General features: G+C 45.4%; 2 protein-coding genes across 6 annotated transcripts in view; one reads left to right on the top strand and one right to left on the bottom strand.

Annotated features, from left to right (window-relative positions):
• Positions 1 to 1,109: 1,109 nt before the first annotated feature.
• On the bottom strand, positions 1,110 to 23,581 carry LOC116662132 (skin secretory protein xP2-like). 5 transcript variants are annotated; one of them, XR_004318116.1, is made up of 5 exons: positions 23,446 to 23,581; positions 20,998 to 21,115; positions 15,194 to 15,984; positions 5,121 to 10,583; positions 1,110 to 1,122 (listed from the first exon to the last, which is right to left on the bottom strand). XR_004318116.1 is itself a non-coding variant. In XM_032475443.1 (4 exons), the coding sequence occupies exons 2-4, from the start codon at positions 21,056 to 21,058 to the stop codon at positions 3,774 to 3,776; spliced, it is 987 nt and encodes a 328-aa protein (XP_032331334.1). In that variant the 5' UTR covers positions 21,059 to 21,115; positions 23,446 to 23,581; the 3' UTR covers positions 2,854 to 3,773. The 5 variants fall into 5 exon arrangements, 3 of the variants coding, with proteins under 3 accessions (XP_032331334.1, XP_032331333.1, XP_032331335.1); XR_004318117.1 differs by lacking the exon at positions 1,110 to 1,122 and adding an exon at positions 2,854 to 3,908 and having other exon boundaries at positions 10,088 to 10,583; XM_032475443.1 differs by lacking the exons at positions 1,110 to 1,122; positions 5,121 to 10,583 and adding an exon at positions 2,854 to 3,908.
• The window catches only part of LOC116662134, a 382,983-nt gene continuing 379,882 nt past the window's right edge, over positions 21,135 to 24,235 (top strand). Inside the window, exon 1 of the mRNA XM_032475458.1 lies at positions 21,135 to 21,490. The gene's annotated coding sequence lies outside the window, so the exon portion shown is untranslated. The remainder of the gene's footprint in view (positions 21,491 to 24,235) is intronic.

The raw sequence follows: 24,235 nt of genomic DNA on the forward strand, positions 1-24,235 counted from the left end.
ATCCATCCATACTACTCAAGTTGTTAATCATGTTATGACTAATATTACTAAGGTTATGATAACTCAGACTCAAATTGCTAATGGAATTATGCATCAGCTTCAGGCTTTGGAAGCCTCTTTGGAAGGGCTTGATAATTGACAACAAGCCATTGTTGATCACGAGCCCCTGCATTGTGATTGAAAACTTAAGATATGTGTTACCCCTCTTAAATATAACCGCTCATCATATTCCTGGGGTGTTATTAAAAAACACCTTCAAGGAGTTTTTTTCTTCTGATTTGCAAAATAACGTTGAAATTCTTTTCTTCCCAGCTGCATCAACAGCTCATTTACATTCAAAAGGAGACTCAAACAAATATGAAACAGGAATTATATGATAATATGAAATGGCTTAACCCTGCCAACTGGTTTCATAATCTCAACCTCCTCATCTCGGTTATTGTTGGATTTTGTATAGTAATCGCTTGTGTTTTTCTTATAGTCTTCAAGTTAATTTACTCCCTTCATGCCTCTTCAAATCAGCAGTGCCAGGTGGTGATGTCCTTTCCACAATCAAGAGTGATCTCCTTCAATCAAAACAAAAAGGCAGATATGTGGGAGCCCATGATTGGGTTAACAAATTGTAACAGACCCCAGGTTGTCACCTTTAAGAAGAACAAATGTGCTTAGCAACTGCTTTGCTAGCAGGTGCCTGTGCATCCGCATTCCTGTCTCCTTGCCATAAAAAGCAGATACAATGCCTTGCTTGCATAGTTGAGGTTTTAGATAGCACTCTGCCCCTTGCAAACCAATGACCCAGGCCCTCAGCTATAAATGGCTGGGCATGCCTGCTGTTTAGATAGTCTATTATCCCCAAGAAAAGGAACTGGCTGGTCCAGTGGTCTGCTTTGTAATTAACATATCTAAAGAATGTATCTTGTTCCCCTCTCCCCATGACTTCCCTAAAGATAAACTAAGCCTTTGTGCTCATTGTGGAATCTACAATCTCTATCCCATCCTGTCTTTCCCTAAATTTCTGCATTCCATCACACAACTGTTAGTGATTTTTCCTTTGATTGTACACAATAAATGTGGGAGAATTTGAGAGGCTCGTGGAGTTGGTCCCTGACTCCCTCTCACTCTCTTGACTTTCCACAGAGACTCAAGTAATTCATTCCATCTTGGTGGGACTTCTATCAGTCATAACCCACAATCAGTCTGTTCAAATTATCTGTTCCTTCTCACTTCAATTTTGGCAGGCTACATATTTGTAAAAACTTGTCCCTTTTTTATTGGTTGTTCAATTTGTTGGAATATAACTTTTTATGGTATTTTCTTATGATTTAAAAAGTTGTGCTATCAGTTGCTATTCTCTTTCACTTATATTCCATTTATGAGGATTATATTTTCTTCATGGTTAGCATGGCTAGAGGTTTGTCAATTGTGTTTACATTTTAAAATAACCTAGTTTTTATTTTATTGATCTTTTCTATTGATTTTAATCTCTATTTTTATTTATTTCCTCTTTGATCTTTATCATTTTCTTCTGCTAACCTTAGGTTTCATTTTTCTTTCTTTTTCCTCTAGTTTTTATAGGTAGTAGCTTAGGATGTTTGTGATTTTTCTTGTTTCTTGAGGAAGGCCTGTATCACTGTGAACTTCCCTCTTAAAACTGCTTTTACTGCATCTCATATGTTTTTTAATTCTGTGTTTTTGTTGATATTTCTCTAGAGGTATTTTCCAGTATCTTCTTTGATTTCATAACTGACCCTTTTTTTTTTATTAATAGCATGTTTTTTGGTCACCATGTGATAATCCCTCCCCCCCCCTTTTTCTGTTCTGTGATTTGTATCTAGGTTTATAGTGTTCTGGTAAGAAAAATGCTGAAATAATCTGTATCCTATTAAGTTTGTTAAGACTTGATTTGTGCCCTATTATGTTGTGAATTCTAGAGAATGTTCCATGAATCCTTTTTTGTTCATTTGTTTCATTTTTCAGTTTTATTAGGTAGAATTGTTACAATTTGGCTGTAGCTATAAAATATATTGCATGTAAAAACATATACACAATATACAGCACATATATTTTAAATTTACATATAAGTACTGTTCAGTGTTTCCAAGAGTGTTTAGAGTTTTACCTTTTTAAATTTCCATAGTTATCAAAGCAATATCCAAAAATAAGAATTGATTCAAAAATATACATACACCTCACTATTATCAGCAACATTATTTATAATTAACAAGATATGGAAGCAACCTAAGTGCATATCAATAGATGAATGGATAAAGAAGATGGTATATATATATATATATATAATCTCCAGCCATCAGTCACGAGGATTTACAGACTTCTATTTCAATACAACATACTCAAGCTCCCATCATTTCCTTTTCTCATTCAGCTTAATTATTTTTACATGTTTTCTCTTTTCTTTTGCATTGATTTCTTCTCTTTCCCACTTTTATTTCTCTCTACTCTTTAAGAAGCCAAATTAGGAAATGTAAGTCCATTCAAGAATCTCTTCTACTTAATGTGTACTACAGCTCATTGTTAAAATTCTATCAGAGAATTTTGTTACTTCACTCTGACCCGTATTTATCCTAAGTGGCTGGCAGGCCCTCTCAGCTGACAGCTTCTTCCAGGAAAGAGCCCCACTTTAGTCCTTACTCCCAGAGCATTAACAAGCATTTAGGGAATATCTACAACATGCTAGATGATGGAGACACATGGGCCGGGCCTCCCGCTCCCACCTCCAGGAGACAGTCCCTGCAGGAGAAAACCATGTCACAAGTATCTCAAGCACAGAGGGAGACTGACAGACCCCACTGCGGGGCAGGCCCAGGAGAGGCTGTCCTTTGACTGAGTTTTTTTTTTCCAGTGTTTTATAATTGAGATATAATTCACATATAATAAAACTCACCCACTTAAAGGGGTACTATTCAGCAGCTTTGTGTATATTCACGGTTGTGCAGCCCTTACCATCATCTATTTCCAGAACACACCATCACCCCAAAAGAAATCCCCTGTCCATTAGCAGTCACTCCCCATCCCCCTGTCCAGCCAGCCCCTCACAAGCATCATCTGCCCTCTGCCTCTGCATGTGCCTATTCTGGACATTTCAGATCACTGAAATCAACAATATGTGGCCTTTTGTGTCTGGCTTCTTTTACTTAACATTCTGTTATTAACGGTCGTCCATTTCAAAGTGGTATTAGCATCTTATTTTTTTTAAAGGTTATAGTTTATTAGAAGGTGGTAAGTACTATCAAATAGAGAGGAGTATAAGGGGTGGGGTTTCAAAGGGAAAAGGGCGGGTTGAGCCATCAGGGTGGACTTCCCAGAACAGGTGGCCTTTTTCATCTCCCCCCCTTTTTTTCTTTTTTATTCATTCTTATGTCTGAATAATATTCCACTACATGGAGATATTGTATTCTGTTCATCCACTCAGCAGCTACATATGGACAAGGTCTGGAAGAATGAGTGTAAGAGGTTCCTAACGAGAATTTCATTCGAAGCAAAGGGCAAGATGTGCTTTAAAAGAGCCAACACACAGAGACACAAGGAAATCCGGGGCGTTTCTGAGCAAAGGGCATGCTTGCTTCGGCAGGACTACCGTGCAGGGCTGGGGCGGATATTGGCAGGAATCACGGTGAGGGAGTCACCTGAGAAGACTCCCCACTGCAAGCAGCTCAGCCAACTCTCCTCCCTCATCCTGTATTTTTAGAGCTGTGTTTCAAGGTTTTCTCTTATTTCAAGTAACAGCACTTTAACTACACATCTGATCATCTGCATCAGACCACCTTACCTCCAAGCCACAGAAAGTCATTCACTGACCGGAGCAGCTCCAGAACAAATGGTGATGGACCAGGGAGTCCTGAAGCATCCCGGCCTGCAGGCACAAACCCCCTCGTATTTCCGCATGCGCCCTGGTGATGTCCAGAAAGTAAAATGCACAGAAATGTCTCACTGCTGGTGCACAAAGTCTGCCCCAAAATTGCCCCAAAAGCATGCTGGCAAAGCACTACTCAACCCTCTCACTACAAAAAAAAAAAAAAAAAAAAAAAAAAAAAAAAACAAGCAAAGAAGGCAAATTTAGACTCTACAATTGAAAACCAGCAACCATCACTGCCAGTATCTGAGCTGGAATGGTCCTGACTTTGAAAAACACTGCGTAGTTATTTTTCAAATGTGATAGACATATAAGTATTTCATGTAGATGATATTACAGAAGGATTTTTCTTTTCAAAATTTCCAGTCGCAACATTAGCACAAGAATGTTTATGTTTCAGCTTTAATATCTATCTTCTACTTTCTTAACTTTTAACCTATTATTTTATAAAAAGAGCTATGCTGCATATTATAAACCATCTGTTTGGATTCTGCAAGCAAGATCTTTACAAATTCACAATTTCAGAGCAAGCTTTAATGATGCTTTGAGAGCTAGGGCCTGGGGCGCTCACTAACAGCTCTTTAAATACTGACAAGGATGTGCTATTAAGTAATGCAAAGGCTCAAATTCCGTGTCAACTCTGAAACCAAAGAAACTATACCGAAGCCTTACTTTATCATTTCAGAATATTCCTATTCTTTTGAATATTAAATTTCTTTAAAGATAAGATATTTTTGAGAAAAACAGCAGCTATATTCAATTTCCTTTCACCAAGAAAGCAATCTTTATCAAGAAAAAAAACCCCTATGGAAATGCAAAAGATGGTGAATTTCTAGCTAAGTGAACATGCAGATCTCAACACACACATAAATCCTATCAGATCTCACTTGAAAGAGGTCAACAAAGTCCTGGGTTACCCTGGAATTTAGCTCTTCTGTTCCAAATATTGGCTGAGCTAAGACCATCACACAAGGCAGGGAAGGACAGAAGAGGAAAGTCAGCCTGGCTGCTACCATCTGCTTTCTTCCAGCCACAAGGCGCCGTGAGGGCAGCCCCGCTAACAAGCCCTCCCCATAAGGAAATACTACATCCACACTGTCCCTGTTGTCCCCATGCAGCCCTGATGCCCCTCTCCCACTGGTCGCCTCCCAGCCTGTGAGTGGTCTTCTAATGACCCTCCCACTCATGTGGCACCCACTCCCTCCTCCCTGCTAAACACACACACACACACACACACACATACACACACAAAGAGAGCAAGAGCGAGAGTGAGACAGCTAGAGAGAGCAGGGGCAGCTTCCCAAAGCACAAATTTGATTACATGACTCCTCCACTGAAACACTTCGGAGGTTCGCTGGTACAGTTCTAGCCCCACCCTCGCCCCTGCCTCTCATTGCCCAGCCTCACCGCAGTACCCAGGTCCCCAGTGACCTCAGGGGCCCCCTGACCTGATGCCTAGCTACTTCCCACCTGCATCCGGGCTCATTTTGATTCTGTTTCTCAAGGAAACCTTCCCTGCCTCCAATCCCCGCACTTTGGTTTAGGTTTCCCTGCTGTGTTCCTAGAACATTCCAAGCTAAATCAACTTCTGACACTGCTAAGCTCGCAAGAAGCAAGTACATTTTGCTTACTACTGTCGCTTCACCCCTCTCCCCTAGACACTTAGAAGTGCGTGTGTTATGAATAAATGAATGAAGGGGTGGGTCTCAAAGGGACAGACAGACCTGCTCTCACCGGTCCCGACCCCTTCTTTCTGTAGACCATCAGAAGCAAAACCAGGAGTACCTCTCCTGAGGGTCACTTCCTGCTGACAACTTTCACTGCCTCCTCTGTCAGTTCTAGTAAAAAACAAGCTCCTCCAAAGCCCTCCAACCCAGGCCCTCTCCAGTGTCCTCCCCAGCAGGGGCACCCTCCACCCTGGACTGCACAGGGCACTCTCCCCTAATCCCCACCCACAAGCCTCCAGGCCTCTGCCTGGCTGCTCCTGCCACCTGAGCCACCCTCTTGACCCCTTCTCCTGGCTGATTCTTACCCTGTCCTCACAACTGAATGTAGAGTCCATTTCCTCTAGGAAGTCCTCTCTGATAATGTCCTTTAGCTCTTGGCTGGGCTCCCTCTACAGCAGCACTGCATAATGACCAACTGGGTGTTTGTCCACCTGCTCCTTTGAGAACACAAACTCTTGAAGTCCACGTGGGAATAAGGAGTGAGAGAAGATAAGACGGGTGGGAGAAGCAAAAAGCAAAAATCACAGCCCAAGTCCCAAATTCAAGGATTCTTTCTCAGAAAAAAGAATAAAATATTTCATACGTGTGCAATTTGGCTACTATTTTTGTGGCTCGTGGAAAGCCAGAGCTTGGTGTTCTAGTCCAAAAACCAAGTTACATGCAAAGAAATGTATGTACTCATATCCAAAGGAAACCAGAGCTGCTCAACAACAGTTTGCAGTTAGAATCCAAAGGATCTTTGATAAAGGTAATTTCTCTCTGTCTCCTTTTTTTTTTTTGGCATCATATAGTTTTAGAAGTATTTGCATGACTAAGAGATGACTACAGCCCTTGATTCTGCACTGGAGCGTTTGGGACCAAGGAAGCCCAGATTACATTCACTGTGTAAATGCAATCACACCAACACACTGACAGGTGCCCTGGTGGTGGAGCTGAAGTTCCAAAGCAGACAACCTTAAATTCCAAGACAGCTCTAAGTAGAAAGTAAGAGATGCAAAGTTCTGTACTCAATTTCATATGCTCTTTGGGCCATTAACTGATAGTGCATCTTGTCTAATGAAACCCAAAAATAAACTGTCAACGTCGATTTTCTCCATTTGATCATTTTATGCTAACATTGGATACCAAACCCTCACTCCATACGGAAATCTCAGGCCTAAGCTGCAGCACAGTTACATCCCGCGGAAGAAAGCCGATCAAGGGAGAACTGGAGAGTTTCCCTTCAGAAGCTGCTAAGTCTGGTTTGCACCTGTACGTCATTTGCAACCACGTCATCGTCAAAGGAGTAAGACCTTACATCTGTGGGGCGAAAAGCACTGCGGTGCTTCCGAACCATCAAGAACACTGAGCTTTGTGAAACAGTTCTGAGGCACTTAAATCACTTTTTCTGAAAGGATCCAAAACTGACCCACTTCACCATTCCAGGTACAACAGGGAGGTACCAGAATTAGTAGAGAAAACACGCCCTTGAAGTCTGACAAGGCCCTGCTTGAATCCTGCTACAGCATTTACTAGCCGCTAAATGGACCAATACCTTAACCCCTCTGAGAAGGCTTGCCAATCTGCAAAAGGGGGCTGCCACCGCCCACCTGGGAGGCATGGCTGTGAATGCAACACCCAAGTAGGGTGGCCGACTGGTACCTGACACGGGGCCTGGCTAGTTTCCCTCCGCTGCCCTTCTCCCCATTTAAACTTGCACTGTTCCCCCGGTAAGGATCAAGTCCCCGGGACAGACTGCCCGATTCTTCTGTGTATCCCTGGATACATGCCTTACCCTTAGGAGGCCAGAAAAAGTACTGCCTCCTCCCTAGTCACTATCCGTGTTCTTAAGAGTTTCGTTTTTTTTTTTTAAGACTACTAGGCAGGGAGAATATTCCAGAACTGTCCAACCACCATTCTCCAGGTTGGCTCCCCTCCCAACCCCCATCCCCTCTCACCTCAGATCCTCTGTCTGATCGCCTTTTCTACGTGGAAAGCGGAAAGCGAGTCCGCTGGGGTGGGGGCTCCCCAGGCCTCCCTCCCTCCCTCACAGGTGAGTGTGACTACCTTCTCCCCACTCCCAACTGCAATTCCAGCTTCTGAGGAGGTGTCCCGCCCAGATCTTGCAGCTTCTGCATCTTCCTGAGATGCACATGTGGCCACGACCCTCCCTTCTGATTTCTTCCTGGGCGGCAACGCCCCCCTCCCCGGAACCTTGAGGATAAATCGCATTGCTCTGAAAATCCCAAACGCCGCTGACTGACACACCAAAGCTGCATTGCCTGGGCTATCCTCCAGCCCAGACACAGCCCTGCCCTCCCTCAGCCTCAGTCTGTACATCTCGAGGTGAGCTCATCCACATGCAAGGCTGTGAACACCAGCTAAGAATGACGACTCCCAACGTGTAACTCTACTTGGCTCCTTCACCTGAGCCCCAGGCTCATAGAGCGGAGTGCCTCTTTGAATTCATAACTCGGATGACAAATGGCATCTTAAAATGCCTCATATCCACCGTTTACTATGGAATTCAATCCCTTGCAGGTAACTCCCGGGTTCCCATTTTAGTAACAGCCCCAGCACCCATATAGGTGTTTGAGGTCACATTCAATTTCCCCTGTTGGCTCACCCCAGCCCTGCCCTGAAATCGGTCCTGTCATTTCCGTCGCTAAGCCCATCTCAAGTCTGGTTCTGCAGAGACCGCGGCCGGAACTCTGCAAGCTCACAGCATGGTGCAGTGAGTCACAGTCCTCTGAAGGGTGCTCCCTAGAGGGGGAGGCACCTCCTGACACGGGTCACCTCAGAAGGCACTGGATTCTCACAAAGGAGGCCCAGGAGATGGGACTCAATGTTCTCCCGTGGTCTGAACTTCGAAGGGCCTGAGGTTTGGGAGCTCATCGTTAGCAGACACACATGCCAGTGAGCAGGTGAGGATGGAGGAACCCAGGCAAGGCTGTTCTCACTCCGACCCCTGGGCTCTCAGGAGCCACGGGAAAGGCCTGTGTCCAGGGCACAGCCCAGCCATCACAGATCCCAGCCTGCATTTACCAACTCGGACAGCCTAGACTCCTTCTACTTGTGACACTTAACTTCTGTTCTGTTCCCTCCCAGACTGTGATGGACTCTTTCAGAAGTCTGGCCTGTCTCAAGCGAGACCAAGTCAGTGAAGGATGAAGTGTCCACATTTGGACCAGAGCATGAAAGGAGAAACAAGGCCTCATGGTCAGCATGATGGTGATGGCCAAACCCTACCCCCGGGTGAGATGAACCAGTGTGGGGGTGAGAATCCAAGATCCTAGGTCGGCCAAAGCATCTTCCTTCACGGCTGACTGGGGTGTTGGAGTCTCACTACCGCAAACTAACAACACGGCCGTCAGTGGTGGACGTCAGCTGCAACAGACACAGAGTCAGCTATTTACTGCCAACATGGGTTATTAGTAAAGGCTGGTGCAGGGAGGCCTGCACGGCTGCTGAGGCAAACCACAGACCCGGCTCTGAATGCCCACGGCCTGAAGCAGAGAGGAAGCTACGGTCCCCTTTAGTGGTCCCTGTGTCCACCAGATCCAGGTGAGCCAGCTAGTTAGGAGAAGGCCATGTTGTCCTGATACTCAGAAAAACCAGCCTCGTAAAGGGAGTAAAAGGGTGACATGGATTTTAGACGCGCTTCTGCCCCTTTACGAGGACAAAGTAAAGTAAATGGCATGGGGAAGGCAAAAGCAAAAGAAAACCCGGTGACTGCTTCCTCCAACAGCGTCCCCTGCAGCTGCTCACCCCCGAGCCGGCCACTTCCTCACCAGTGACCGCCGGCCTGGAAATGCCGTCACGCACGTCACACAGCGACATCCAGGAGCCGCATGCCGAGCACGTTTGTGTAAAAGCCAGAATCAAGCAAGGTGCTGCAGACTTTGAATTTCCAAGTGAAAATACCCATGAAAAACATCCCTCAGAAGCCGCATAAATCAATTCGCATCTCACCTCCTCAAAACAAACAAAATTACTAAGGGCTCATTTGTCACCAAATGTAAGGAGGACCAAACATGTTTCTCAAAGCAAGGATTCTACCAGGTATCAAACACCAGCAGGTGACATGATAACAAAGCAAAAATTCCAAAAAAATTAGAAAATAAAAACATGACTGAGATAATACATGAATCAAAGCAACCATTAAGTTTTTGCTTTTAAAAGCAATGGAGGCAGCACGGAGGGCAATCTCGCTATTTCCAGTGCAGGGTGTGCACAGACCACATTTTCAGACCCAAGAACATGCTCACAGGGAGGTCCAAGAGAAAACGGAAAAAAGAGAAAGAAAAAGAGGAACAAGCAAAAATTAGAAACCCACAGTGCTCCTAGCATCAGTGGCTGTCGCTACTCTATTGGACAGCAACTCCAGGGGTCCCACCAGGGGTCCTGGCTGAAAAAAGAGAGTAACTGTCCACACTAACCCTAAAAGGATCTCTCTGAAACAAAGGCGGATTCACTTTTAAACGTCTGAAAACTGGCGGGCTGCACCTACCTCCCCCCTTGGCTACAAGACAGCCCTCCTCCTTGCCAATCCCTTTCTGGATGTAGGGAAGCAGCCCGGCACACAGCCAGGGCAGCCGGCCTCCAGGTAGGCTTATCTGCTGTCTGTGTCCAGTCCCACCAAGTCCTCCTTCTCAAACGGGATGCAGGGGAGGGGGATCTTGTCCCTAGAATTGTTGGGGGCCCCGTCCAGTCTCTTGGACACCAGCAAGATGAAGAGTGACTTGATGATGTCCTCGACCCTCTTCTCCACCACTCTGCAGTCCATGTAGGTTGAAGGCCACATCAGTGGGCGGCTGCTTGACCACCTCCCCATGCAACCCAAAGGCAAAGAGCTGAGGGTCGTAGAGCGTGGTGCCATACAGCTCCTCTGCACGTGGAGCTTCTAGAAGGTCTTGTCCAAGAGTCAGTCGGTGATGGTGACAAGGCCCACGACCTTGCGGTGGGTCTGGAAGTCGCTCCACCCATTCTTGGGCCAGTAGTGGTGCCTGTAGTGGATACAGAGTGCCCACTGGGAGTCCGCACGGGCTGATCTGGCTCACCGAGGAGATTCACTTATAGATGCAAAAGAAATTCTCCTCTGAGATGATCCCCAACAGGTTGGACCACCACGGGGAGATTCTGGTTGTCTTCAGCACACTGCACATAGTAGGGATGCTCATGTTGCAGGCCCTGCTGAGAGGGGAGAGGAGACTGAGGTACACACTCTGCTGTGGGCTGCAGGCCCTTCTGGGATGCGGTGACCTGGTGTATAGCAGCCATAAGGCAGGGAAGCCCAAGCAAAGCCAGGGGTACAGTTTGTCCTCAGCGTCTGCACATGGTTACCATAGCTCGGGTCACATTACCCAGCTTTTGGTCTAGGCTTCCAGACCCTGCAGAAAAGGGTCATTTCTTGTTTTCAGTTTCCAACACCTAGCCAGGCCCTGATGCAAAGTCAGTGCTCAAAACTGCTGAATAAAGGAATGAACAAAGGAACTGCTTTCCCCACCCCCCTTCAGCAGAATATAAAGAAAAGAACCACAGTGGGATCAAAAGATCTGGATTTCAACTCCAATTTACTTGAACTCCTAAGCTGCAGGATAATGGATAAGAAAACTTTCCTTGGGGAGGAGGGTACAGTTCTGTGGCAGAGCCCATGCTTAGCATGTATGAGGCCCTGGGTTCAATCTCCAGTACCTCTATTAAAAAAAAATGAAACAAATAAATAAACCTAATTACCCCACGTCAAATATTAATTTTTTTAATTCAAAATTTCAAAAAAGACCTTGCAATTGACACAACATTGGAAACTTGACTATACTTATATTAAAAAATAATTCCTTGCCTTACAAGAATATATCTGAATTATGGAAGTTTGCAAATGTAAAATGCCTAGGGTACAATCTGCATAAAAAGTGGGGGACTGTACACATTTACTATCCCTCCTTTATGAGCTATATTTCCTTTGGGGGGGTTATAACCTCTCAGAGCTAAATTTCTCAGATTAAAAAAAGAAAACATTACCTGATTCTCAGTACTGCTGAAGAATCAGATAACCCTGTGAAAGCATCTAACCCACAGAGTTTACTCAATAAATGTTTGTTGAATGAATGAATAAACACGCAAGTGAATGCTGCCCCTGCCACAGACCATCACAATGGTACTGCCTGGAAATCCTTAGCCCACGTTCCACCTGACTCTACATTAACCATGTGGTTGACCTGGGCAGGCCTGTGTGCTTCTCTAAACCCCAATTTATTCACGAATAGAAATGGGAGTAATAACACAAACCTCAAAGGGTTAGTGAGTCAATAACAAATTGTACTACAATTTTGCAAGATGGAATCATGAAAGAAAATTGGGCAAAGAGTCCATAGGCTCTCTCCATATTATCTCTTACAACTGCATGGGAATCTACTTTACATCTCAAAATACAAAGTCCAATTTTGTTAAAGAGGCTATTGAGATTAAATGAGCTCACTGTCTTAAATAAGGAACACACAGTACAAATAGGACAATGCACAGCCCATGAGATACACTTAGTAAACGGTCCCACCGAGCCCACTGGTCGCTCCAACTCCAGAGCACAAGGATGGGTCATCATGGCCAGAGGCCACTGCACCTGAAGCTAACAAAGCTAATGGTCCCCACTTCCAAGAGCCCCTGCCTCCACCCTAGGTCTAATTTTGTATTTGTAACTTTCTTTTCTTATACTTAAATAGGAATACCCAATTGCATAGCCTTCAGGTCACCAAAACCTGACCACGGAAATCATGACAGCAGCCATCCCCAGTGAAACAATAAAATTAAAAGCCATATCCACAAGAAGTCTGTGTAATTCTAATGGCAGTAACTTCATCCTGGACTGAGAGGAAGAGGACTGGGGAGGAGGAGGAAACTGGGGCCCCCAGACCCAGGGGCCACCTGTCCCATGATGGAATTTAGTCTCAACCCACACACTCCAGGAAATTCAAATTACACATAGACAGAGTGCTATGAACAAGATTTTTTTTTTTTTTTAAAGAAACCCCTGATTCTCTAACAGGTCAGGTTTCTACTGAGACACAAATGGCTTATGTGTGTATTGTTTCACGAAAACCTAAAATAATATCACTCCAACTTGACACATGAAGAAACGGAGGAAAAGAGAGGTTTATCACATTGTGCAAGATTAGAGAGAGGCCACGTCAGAGGCTGTATTTAAATCCAAGCCCCTGCTCCAGTTCTCACACTAGAAAGTGTGACATACTGCCCCCATCCTGCCCCCTCCCTGCAATAAATCTCTTAAGTCTTTTCTGTGCTACCTGGAAAGAACCAAAGTCACATTAACTTTCCAGAAAGAGCTGTGTCACCCCTTGGAGGACGTATCAAAATCTGAAGAATTAGGGTTGGAGCAGAGATTTGAGTTCTCTGTTTCTCAAAAGGAGACATGGGTTTAAAAGAAACCAAAAAGCACTTCTCTTGTCTAAGCCCTCATTGTGCAGAGAAGGAAACGGAGGCTCAGAAGAGATGAGGAAAGGGCCTTATTTACAAATCTTGCCTCAGCGCAGCACCAAGCCAGCCCTGGGCACTGCTGGGGAAGGACGTGGGAGGCCCTGGAGAATGAGTGTTAGAAAAAGGAAAGAGAAGAAGCATACAAGCCCTCTCTACACCGTCGTAACATGCAGTTCCACCAAATTATCCAGTATGGGAGCCGCCAAAATTAAGGTGGGCTAAACTGCTTATAGAAACCTGGAAGTCTCAACCACAGTGGAAATTCCAACTTTTATATGGGTTTTCCCAGTTCAAGCATAAGCTCAGCGGAAGCTCCGTGCCAGGCACTACACGAATCCTGGAGTTCTCCCAAATACAGACCTCTATGAACACGTGTGCAAACCACATGCAGGCCCACCAGAAGACAAACGCCCACAGATAAGTTGGAATTACTGAAAATGAAGGCAGCTAACCAGCATATATTACTAGCAAAAAGGATGTTGCTAGAAGTACTCATGGACATAGCAAACTGTGGTCAGCAGGTGGGAAAGGGGGAGGGACAGTTTAGGAGTTTAGTATGATCAGATACACATTACTATATATAAAATAAATCAATGACAAGGACCTACTGTATAGCACAGGGAACTATATTCAATTTCTTGTAATGAGCTTGTACTGAAAACAATCTGAAAAATATACATGTACATATGCATATATATAACTGAATCTCTACTGTACACCTGAAACTAACATTGTAAACTGATTACACTTTAATAAAAATAAGAATTTTAAAAATAAATAAATAAATAAAAGAACACTGTAATCCCCTTAGCTGTAGGTGGTGGAGAACACTGGTTGCAAGTACCAAGTCCACTCGATCACTCCAGCAATGGCTGTCACTCTTTCTGACCATCATGGAGTCAATTGGCTTCACTGAGATTACTTTTCTCTTTCGTGAAAAGCTACAGTTGCAACCAACGATATATATAATCTCATTATTTACATACCTAACAAATTAGTGCAGACTTTCCATAGGCCAGGCTCTGGACAGATGAAAGATAGGGTCCCAGATACATTTATGGGTAGAAAAAGTTTATGCCATAAAGACATTAATTCTTCCTGTTCTGATATATAGATTCAATGCAATTCTGATTAGAATTCCTACCAGAATTTTATGGAATGTAGCAAGTTAATTTAGGGTCAGGAACAGCCAGGAAACTTCTTTAGAACCACCACTGGGGAGGGGTGGTAGGTCATTCATTTCCACTGTTCTTTCTGAAGTGATGAAAACGTTCTGGAATAATAATGGTTGCACCACTGTGAATATACTAAAAGCCGCTGAATTGTACCATTTAAATGGGTGGACCTCACAGTGTGTGAACAATATCGCAATAAAGCTGTTCTACGAAAAAATATTTCTGGACCACTATTTTTCCCTCTATATTACTAGTCTGCCCCACAATTTTAGAAAAACTAAAAAACAAAACCAAACAAAAATTTGCCAGGAGATCTTTAGGACTGCAATGTTACTGGGTCTCCAAAATGCCTCTGATGGTGATGCCCCTGTTAACACACACTAGTTGGGCTGGACTAGTTAAGGACTATATCTTTTTAAAATCGACGGTCACATGTTTCACCCTGGGAGACCGGAGGATGGAGAATGTCACAGCCTCATGTCCTCATCTCTTTTTTTGTTTTTGTTTTTGTTTTTGGAGTAGAGAAAGATTTTACTGCAGGGCCAAACAAGGAGAACAGTGGCTCGTGCTCAAAAACCCTGAACTCTCTGATGGTTTTTGAGGTGAATTTTTTTCTTTTTTTTTTAATAGGGTAAAGTTTTTAACAGGCAAAATGAGGCTTGAGGGCTTCCAGGTGTGTGACTTTCTTCTGACTACTTGGTGGTAGGTAATAGGGCCGTGTTCCAGGAATCTCGTGCTCAGCCTGAAGTTACCATCCTCCACCTGGGTGGGGGCCTTAGCTCCTGCAGAACAACTCAAACATATTAAGTATAGCCCTTCCCCTACTCCTCAGCTCATTTTTAAGTGAACCAAGCCCTGCTTTCAACACTGTGATCACGCTCACTACAAAAACACGTGACATCAACAAACACCACCATCCTAACACCAGAAAAAGTATTAAGGGTATTTACCTGGGGCAGAAACACTGAGGGAGGAGAAAGAAGCATGCTCAGCGTTGGCGCTCTCTTTTCCCAAGTCTCTGCCAGGAGAAGCTGGGCTTTACAGCCAGAGGATCTCAGCCCCAGGGAACAGCGTCCACGCCACTGAGCTGGACCTCGGGGACAGGGAAAGGGAGAGGAGTGCAGTCTAGGGGTGGCGGGGCAGGGAAAGTGGCGGGGGGCGCGGGCTGCAGCCCCGCTCGGAGGCCAGTCGCAGCCACTGTCCCCGCCCGCCCGGGACGCAGGCCGCCCAGGGGCGGGGCGGGGTCTGCGGCCGAGGAGAGGAAGCCCGGGAGGAGGGGACTCGCGGCGGGAGAGCGGAAGGGGGCGCCGGCCGCAGACTGAGGGGAGCCCGGCTGGGGCGAGAGGTGGCAGGTGCGGGCCGCGGTATGGACGGGGGTGGCCATGTCCCCGGCAGGTGCGTGCCCGGCCCTGGACAGGTGTGGCCTGGGCGCCGGTGCAGGTGGCGCAGGCAGAGGGGGCTGGCGCGAGCCCCTCAGCTGGACACTCGCTGACTCGAGCCCTCGCAGGCTGTGACACGCGGACCCCCTTCCCCAGAGCCCCCAACCTTCCACTTACACAGCCGGAGGCCCCGACCCGGGGCAGGAGCCAAAGGCCTACCGGGCGACAGAGCCGAGCAGCCACTGGGGCTGATCCCTGGCTCGGAGCTGGAGCTTCGGGCCCGCGGTCCAGCTGGCATCCAACCGTGGGCATGCGCGGGAGGGCCAGCGATCCGCTCTGGGCTCTGGGTTCTGCGAGATACACTGGGGAATCGAGGGAGGGAGAAGATGGGAGGAGCAGGAGCGGAAGCAAAAAGTGGAGGGAGAGAGATGGCCTGAGGAGGAGCAAGGAGAAGCGAGAGCTCTAGAGGGAGAAGGGGGAGGGGAGTAGCAGAGATGAAGAGAAAAAGCTTTACCTTCAAGGGCACCCCGAAGGAGGCGCCAGTCCTGCCTCCATGCCCTTCTCTAGCTCCTCAAGGCCAGAAGCTCAAATTTCACCCCCCTGGTCAAGACCTCCAGCCAAGGCCTTGCAAAACCCCTACAGGGATCACACCTGTTGCCCCCAAAAGGAGTTGGGCTTCCTTATGCTCCCGGAACCAAACACCCACAGGCGTTGTCGCTTAGAACTACCTTGGGAAGAGTATAAATTCCCCTTTTACAGGCTGGGAAACTGAGGCAGGCATGATCTTTGCCTTAGCTGCACTGTCCCAGGTGTTGGGCTGGCAGGGAGCGGGAGGTACAAGTTCAGAGACCCAGACAGAGCAGACTGCCCGAGTGTCGGTGCATAGTCCCCATCTCTCCTGGGTAAACCACTTTCCACCCTAGTGGAACAATGAAGGGCTCACAGTAGGTCCCTGGGTGTGGGAGAGCTGTCCTCAGTTCCAGTGCCCAGCTTGCTATGTAGATAGGAGTGTTCTCGAGTCCAAACTCATTCTCCTCAATGCAGGACAGGCCAATAAATCAGGAGACCAGCTGTTGGGGCATGGAATAGCAAGTTTCTGTAGACCTAGATGGCAAACTAATGTCCTGGAAAACCATCTCCCCAAGTCAAAATTCAGGCTCCTTTCCTACTTGCTTGGTTGTTGCAAACTCCTTGGTGTAGGAATTTTTTTGTTGTTAGAAACCTTTGTTATTGCAGCTATCCACCTGGGTCAGATCCCTGTAAACCTCCAACAAAACAAATGTTATTTTCTATTCTGCAAATTGTTATCTTTATATGAATGGAAAAATGTTAATATCCTTAAAGGTCAGAGACTTCAGAATAGGCTCTCCTGTCTATTTCAGGCTCTAGGCAACATTGTTTTACAGAAGGTGCAGAACCAGCAAGACTAAGCCTAGGAAACAGAGCACAGGGTTAAAGTCAAAGGAACAGATCTAATACAGAGTCTGATTTGTTCTTTGCTATTATCGAGGCAGAAGCCACTTGAGGATTTAAATCCTTTTAGGTTAAAAATAAGTAAAACTTTAAAGGAATTTACATACATAGGTTGAAATGTGCATAAAATATTTGGAAAAGCTCACAAAAGATTGTAAACAGTGACATCTCCAGGGAGGGCAGAGAGAACAAAGGATGAGGGAAACCTTTCCCTTGTGTATTTTTGTGCTGTTTGAATTTTTTTTTTTACCATATGCATGGGTTTCTTTTTCAGTTAAAAAAAAGTGTAATGGAGGGAAGGAGAAACTAGCTCAGCAAGTACAGCAGCCATGGAAAACTGAGCCGTCACTTTTGCTTTAAGCCAGGAAGCATTTATTGACTCTCTCCTATGTGCCCAGTGCTGTTTTATGACTTCATTTATTATGTATATTTTTTATAAAATAATAACATGCTATCCCTGACCCCTGCCCAGGGGAGCTGGTGGAAAACCAATTGAGTTTTTATTGAGTTGTTTTCCAAGGAGTATAAATGAGTTATAAACAGAACACATCTTCAGGGCAAACCAGGTGGAATGGGTTTCCAGCAGGCCAGACAGCTAGGAAGGGTTTTCAACAGAGATGCCCAAAGACAGAGAAAGCCTCCAGGGCCCCACAAAAAGCTGCCCAAAGTGGTTTCTCCTTGGCACTATTGTAATAGGAAAGAACAAATCTGACTCCATATTACTTCTTTTTCTTTGACTTTAACCCTGTGCTCTGTTTCCGAGGCTTAGTCTTGTTGGTTCTGCACCTTTTATAAAACAATGTTGCCTAGAGCCTGAAATATACAGGAGAACCTATTCTCAAGGCTTTGACCTTTAAGGATATTAACACTTTTCCATTCTTATAAAGATAACATGTTGCAGAACAGAAAATAACATTTGTTTTGTTGGAGGTTTACAGGGATCTGACCCAGGTGGACAGCTGCAACAACAAAGGATTCTAACAACAAAGGATTCCTACACCAAGATGTTTGCAACAACCAAGCACACCCCCTTCCCCTTTTTAATATAAAAGGAGCCTGAATTGTGACTAGGGGAAGATGGTTCTCCAGGACAATTACTCTGCCATCTCCTCAGTCAGCTGGCTTTCCAATTAAAGACGCTATTTCTTGCCACAAAACGTGGTCTTCCAATTTATTGGCCTGTCCTGCAGTGAGCAGAATGAGTTTGGACTCAGTAACACAACCAAATATTGAAAGTAATCATTTGGTATATTAAATGACTTGCTTCTGCTGGTCTTTCTTCCTGACTTTTCTTTTCTTGACCACTCCTGCTATGTTTATGAAAAATCTGAGTCTGCTCTCGTGGACACATTTACATCTCTAGCCACTACCCTTCCAGATAAGAACTTATGTCACCAAAATTGCTAAGAGATATTACATGGTCAGAAAAGACCAGAAGTGTGTACTGGCTGATGTTCAGGAGCAGGCTGGGACACCTGACATGATGTCAAAAGCATAGATAGACAGCTGGGCACCAAAGGAGAAGCTTCTAAGCCTCCATGAAGGACTTGCTGGATAAGAAGGAAAAGTCCCAGATTGTAGATCTGATTCCACCATGAGCTTCCTGGGTGATGATCTGCAAGTCATTTAAGTTCTCTAGACCCGTGCTTTCCAACATGTGAGCCACCAGCCACATGCAGAATTATGAAGTTATTCTGTAGCCAGGCAGAATTATAAAGAAATATTTTACAGCAAAGGCTCAGCACGTATGATGTTTAGAATCATTAATGGTTTTCTTGCCCTAACAGGCTATTTTTGTATGTCTAGCTTTCTGTGGTTTGTTTCGCCTGTGACTAATGATTCCCTTATAGTGAGGTATTTTGAAGTTATAAGTTACTGGACACAGTACCGTCATATCACAGTTGAAAAAAAAGATCCACATAAGCCAGGCCATTTGATTTAGTAGTTATGAGCAGGGTCTCCGGGGCCAGCCTGCCTGAGTATAAATTCTCACTCTGCCTCTGGGTGGTTCTGTGTAAATCTTGGAGAAATTTTTATTATTGTTGTTGTTGTTGTTGTTGTTGTTGTTGTTGTTTTACTTATTTGTGCCACTTTTTCTTAACCTTTTAATGGTGAGGAATATGTAGACTCTATCTCCTACTGTGCTGGCAGGATTAAGTGATTTAACGTCTGTGCTGCCCACTTCCCTGGGTTTCAGCATTCTCCAGGCAATCAGTTTCACACCCGGAGGCATTCTCCACTGTCTTAGTCAGTCTGGGATGCTGTAAAAAATTACCATGGGTCAGGTGGCTTAAACAACCAGCATATTCCTCAAGTTTTGGAGGCTGAGACATTCAAGATCAAGGTATCTGGGAGAGGATTGCCTTCATGGCTTGAAGATGGCTGTCTTCCCACTATCTTCATGGGGTGGAGAGCAGAGAGAAGCAAGCACTCTGGGGCCCCTTATAAGTGCCCTAATCCCATTCATGAGGGCTCTACTCTCTTGACATCATTTTATCCTACTAATCACCTCCCAAAGGCCCCGCCTCCCAATACCATCACCCTGGGAGATGGGGTTTCGACATATGGATTTTGAGGGGATGCAAACATTCAGTCCACACATCGGCTAACTCTCCCCAACATGCAGTCATCAAACCTGTAGCTAATTTCAAAGTAATGTTTATATCTCTCTGCCCATTTCCATTCCTACATCCACTAACACTGAAGCCCTGTTAGATTTTATTCCTTATTTTTCTGGTAGAGATTTAATTGATTCCTCTACTCCAATGCTCTCCTCACTCCAAACAGTCTGCTTAACAGCCCTGCCAGGTAGGTCTTCCTTAAAACACCTTCCCACATCACCGGGTTGTTTTTTAGGTGTAAATGTCAGAATCCTCTCCACACCCCATCCTAGACCTTTAATCCCTTACACTACCGCCCACTATGTTATTTTTCTATTACCACTGTAACAAATTTCCATAAGCTTAATAGCTTAAACCAGCACAGATTTATCACCTTATGGCTGTGGAGGTCAGAGATCCAACACAGTTCTCATTGGGCTAAATTCAAGGTACCAGCAGGGTGCCTTCCTTCTAGAGGGTCTAGAAGAAAATGTTTCCTTGTTTGTTTTTTCCAGTTTCCAGCGGTCACCCACCTTCCTTAGCTTGTGCCCCACGACTTCCTTCATCTTCATGGTCAGCAGCCTTTCTGAACATCGCTCTATGGCTGCACCTCCCTCTGATCCTAAACTCAGATGGGAAATGTCCTATGATTGTAAAGACCCCTGTGATTACACTGGGCCCACCTGGAAAATCCAGGCTACTCTCCCTATCACCTCATCTCAGGATCCCCTTGTCCCACCCCACTCAGGCATTATGTATGTGTCTGTGACACTCACCTTGGGTAACATTTCCTCTCGTGAGCAATTAAAGGTTCAAGACACTTGTGAAAGACTTTTTGTTTTTCTTCCTTAGTCTTTCCACATTCAGTACGTCTGGTGAGATTATACAAATCCTGTTTATTTGTAACTTGGCACTAATCTTTAACAACGTATTATGGGTTTAAAAGGCTAATAGCCAATTTAGAAGGAAAATCCTCTAAGATTTTTTAAGATTTTTGTCCTAAAATGCCTGTCATCTCTTTTACTGTCTACAGTAACATATCACAGGTGGCTTCCCTGTGGGGTGGGGGACACATTGTTCTGCCACCACAGTCCTTTCATTCACAACAACGTGCTGGTCTCCTAACAGAGGACCTATGCTCCAGCTTTGCTCACTTACCCCTCCTTTCCATTGATCATCCTGTTCGCACCGCTTCCTTCGTTAAGCACATCAGGATTTCATGACCACATTCTTCTCTAAATGGAATGGATATTGTGCATCTAACGTCTAATAATTGTTCTCAGTGTATACGCACACACTCACCTACGTGTCTCCCCATCCATCTCTTTATTTTCCTAGAATCTTCCAGAGGAATCCGTTCCATGATGATGATGATGATGATGATGATACTGACAGTGATGACAGGGGCCTCTCAAGGACTCTGATAAAGAGAGAATCAATGAAGAGAGGGAATCATTGCAAAATTGCCCCAGAAACAGGTTAAAGGTAAATAACTGTTATAGTGTTTAATGAAATCGACTAAAATTTAACTATTTTTAAAACTTTATATCACTGTATTTTAAATTTTAAGGGGAATTTTCATTCACCACTAACCAAGATTTGAATTTAGGACCAAAATCTAAGAGGACTTCTATCTTCTAACAAATTGTCCACTAGCCTTTTAAACACGTGATTCTTAAAAAAAAAAAAAAAAAAAGGTTAGTGCTGGGCTGCAAATAAGTAGGATTCATATAATTTCACCAGACAAACTGAATGTGGAAAGACTAAGGAAGAAAAACAAAAAGCCATTCAAAACGTCTTCAAACTTACGTTGCACACAGGAGAACACGTTAGCCAAGGTGTCACATCAACATGACGCCTGGGTGGGACGGGGAAGCTGATCTTCCTCATCAGACATTTATGCTGATTTGTTAGATGCCAACACAGTTTCCTCATTGGATTTGCTTCTAATAATTATGGAACAGTTTAGGCTCTACCAAAAGCAGACTAAACATTTTCCCCTGCCGCCAAATCTCTGGACTGAATGTCCCCACAAGAGGGACATGATTATATTTCACAGGAAACTCTTCCTGAGAAACAACAGGCTTTTTGAGGGCAGAACTACTGGTCCCCCAGGGAGGGCTGGAGGAGGGATCGAGGGGACACTGGAAATACAGGAGGAGTCAGTTCAGATAGTGCTGCTCAAGTAGCCAAAGACATCCTACCAAAAGTTTCGTGAGTGAAGGAGCCTGTGAACTCTGAGCAGGTTGTTAAGACACAGCAGTACATAACTAGCATCACAAGTCAATTGTAGCATGTTTTGATATTTGGAAAATAATTAGCCCATTGCTCTTTGAAAATGCAGCAGTAGCAATAGAAATAATAAACACTGAGTTGTCTTGGAGATAACAAATAATAAACAATTCTAAATCTGCAGGATTCCTTGACAATATGCAAGAGATGAGCTAGATGTGTGCTGCAGATACCTCTTACTGCAGGGCTCACTCCTGCAAAGCACAGAACTAGTTTTCTCAGCAGACAGAGGGAACCAAGTCAAGATTTCTAATCTTGAGAGGTTTACTATATGGCAGGAAAGATCAGACAAATAAATACAGCTAAATATGAATAAATGCAATCAAATATTATGAAGTGTGTATGGAGCACAGAAGAAGAAAAATTCCTTTCACCTGGGATCTAGAGAAACTTCTTCAGAAAATGCAGCTTTGAAGATGGCCAAAGACATGGGTGGAAGTTTGGCAGAACAGGACGTAAGGAATTTAAAAACTAATTTTAAAATTCATATAAAAATGTAAAAAATCGCAAATATCCGAAACAACTTTGAACAAGAAAAATTTTGAAGACTTACACTATCTGATTTTCAGACTTTTTAAAATAAAGTTACAGTAATCAGATAGTATGGTATTGTTGTAAAACAGGAAAATAGAATAATGGAACAGAATAGAATGTTCTGAACTAAACCAACACTTAGATGGGCAATTGAATCTCAGTAAGGATGCAGTGGAGAAAGGATCTTTTCAACAAGTCGTGCTGGAACAATTACATATCCATATGCAAAAAGAGAAAAATGAAATTTGACCCATACCTCACAAAATACAGAAAAATTAATTCAAAATGGATCATAGATCTTAATAGGAAATCCAAAACTATGAAAACAGCTAGGAGGAAAAGCATAGGCTTAAGCAATATGACCTTGGGTTTGGCAAACATTTCTTTGCTATGACACCAAAAGTATAATCTGTTTTAAAAAGTAACTGATTTAGTGAACTTTATCAAAATGAAGACTCTTCAAAGCTCTTCAAAACACTGCTAAGCGAATAAAAAGACAAGCCATAGAGAGAAACTATTTGCGCCACCTTACCCGCACCCTGACCTCACCGCGCCCGCCCCCCAGCAGCAAGCTCACCTGGAGACGGGCGTCCGGCTTCTTGGGCAGCAGAGGCCGCCCCCAGGCCACGCCGCGGTGTGGAGCGGAGCAAACTGCCGACTCCCGGGCGGCGGGCCCGCTACCCACGTTGCCTCCGCACCCCAATTGCACTGCCCCGCTCCCCTCCTCAGCAAGCTGAGTGGGACAGGTGTGTCAGGCGACCTGGGGCAGCTGAGGCCGCTCCCAGGCCCGGCCTCGGGGAGACGGGAGCTAATCCACCATCTTGCCAGGGGCAGTGCTACTCCGCTGCCGCTGCCGCTCCGCTGCCGCTGCCGCTGCCGCCGCCCCCTGACCCAACCGCCCCGCCTCCCAGGAGCAAAGCTCACCTGGAGTCCGACTTCCGGGGAATCTCCTGCGGCCAAGGCCGCCTCCAGACCAGGCTGCGGGGAAGAGAAGGAAACAACCGGCTTGCCTGGGCAGCGCCCTCCCGCCGCCGCCGCCACCCTAAACACATCACACCCGCCTCCAGGGGTCAGGCTGACTTCGAGGATGTGCACCAGCCTTCTGATTCTGGCCACGAGCCTGAGCACCTCCCTGCACCCCTACACCCCTGCACTCCCTGCGCCCCTCAACTGCCTGCACCCTCCACAGCCCGTGCACCCTGGCACAACTTTCACCTTCCACCACCTACACCCCTGCACCCCTGCATGTCCCACACACCACCTCTTGGGCCTGTGGCAGAGCCTCTGTCATTGCACCAGCGTGCAGGGACTCATATCCTTGCCAGTACATGATGCATCAGTGGACCTCTGGGGTTGCCTGCCAGAAAGTATATGTTCCCTGCCACTAGGCTGGGCCACTAGGGTGATCTCTGTGACGTCTCCCAGGACGGGCTCAGAGATGCTGTTCTCTGGGAAGAGAGGAGTTGAAACCGCTCTTGAGGGCAGAGCTGTGCTCACCAGGCCGTCCACGCTTCATGTTTTACACAGGACTTCGGAGAAGAGAAATGGATCCAGCCAAGTAAGACGGGCCTGCTGTGCGCCAACCTCAGTCCTGGGCTCTGAGGCAGACAAACTGGCTCCCACCCTCAGGGCCCAGTTTGGGCACCTGAATGGCCCCTTGGAGGCATCCCATCAGTTCTCAGGAAGAAGTCTGGCTGCTCCCACCCCATGGCCC

The sequence above is a fragment of the Camelus ferus genome, chromosome X, assembly GCF_009834535.1.
Source record: "Camelus ferus isolate YT-003-E chromosome X, BCGSAC_Cfer_1.0, whole genome shotgun sequence".
Taxonomy (NCBI): Eukaryota; Metazoa; Chordata; class Mammalia; order Artiodactyla; family Camelidae; genus Camelus; species Camelus ferus.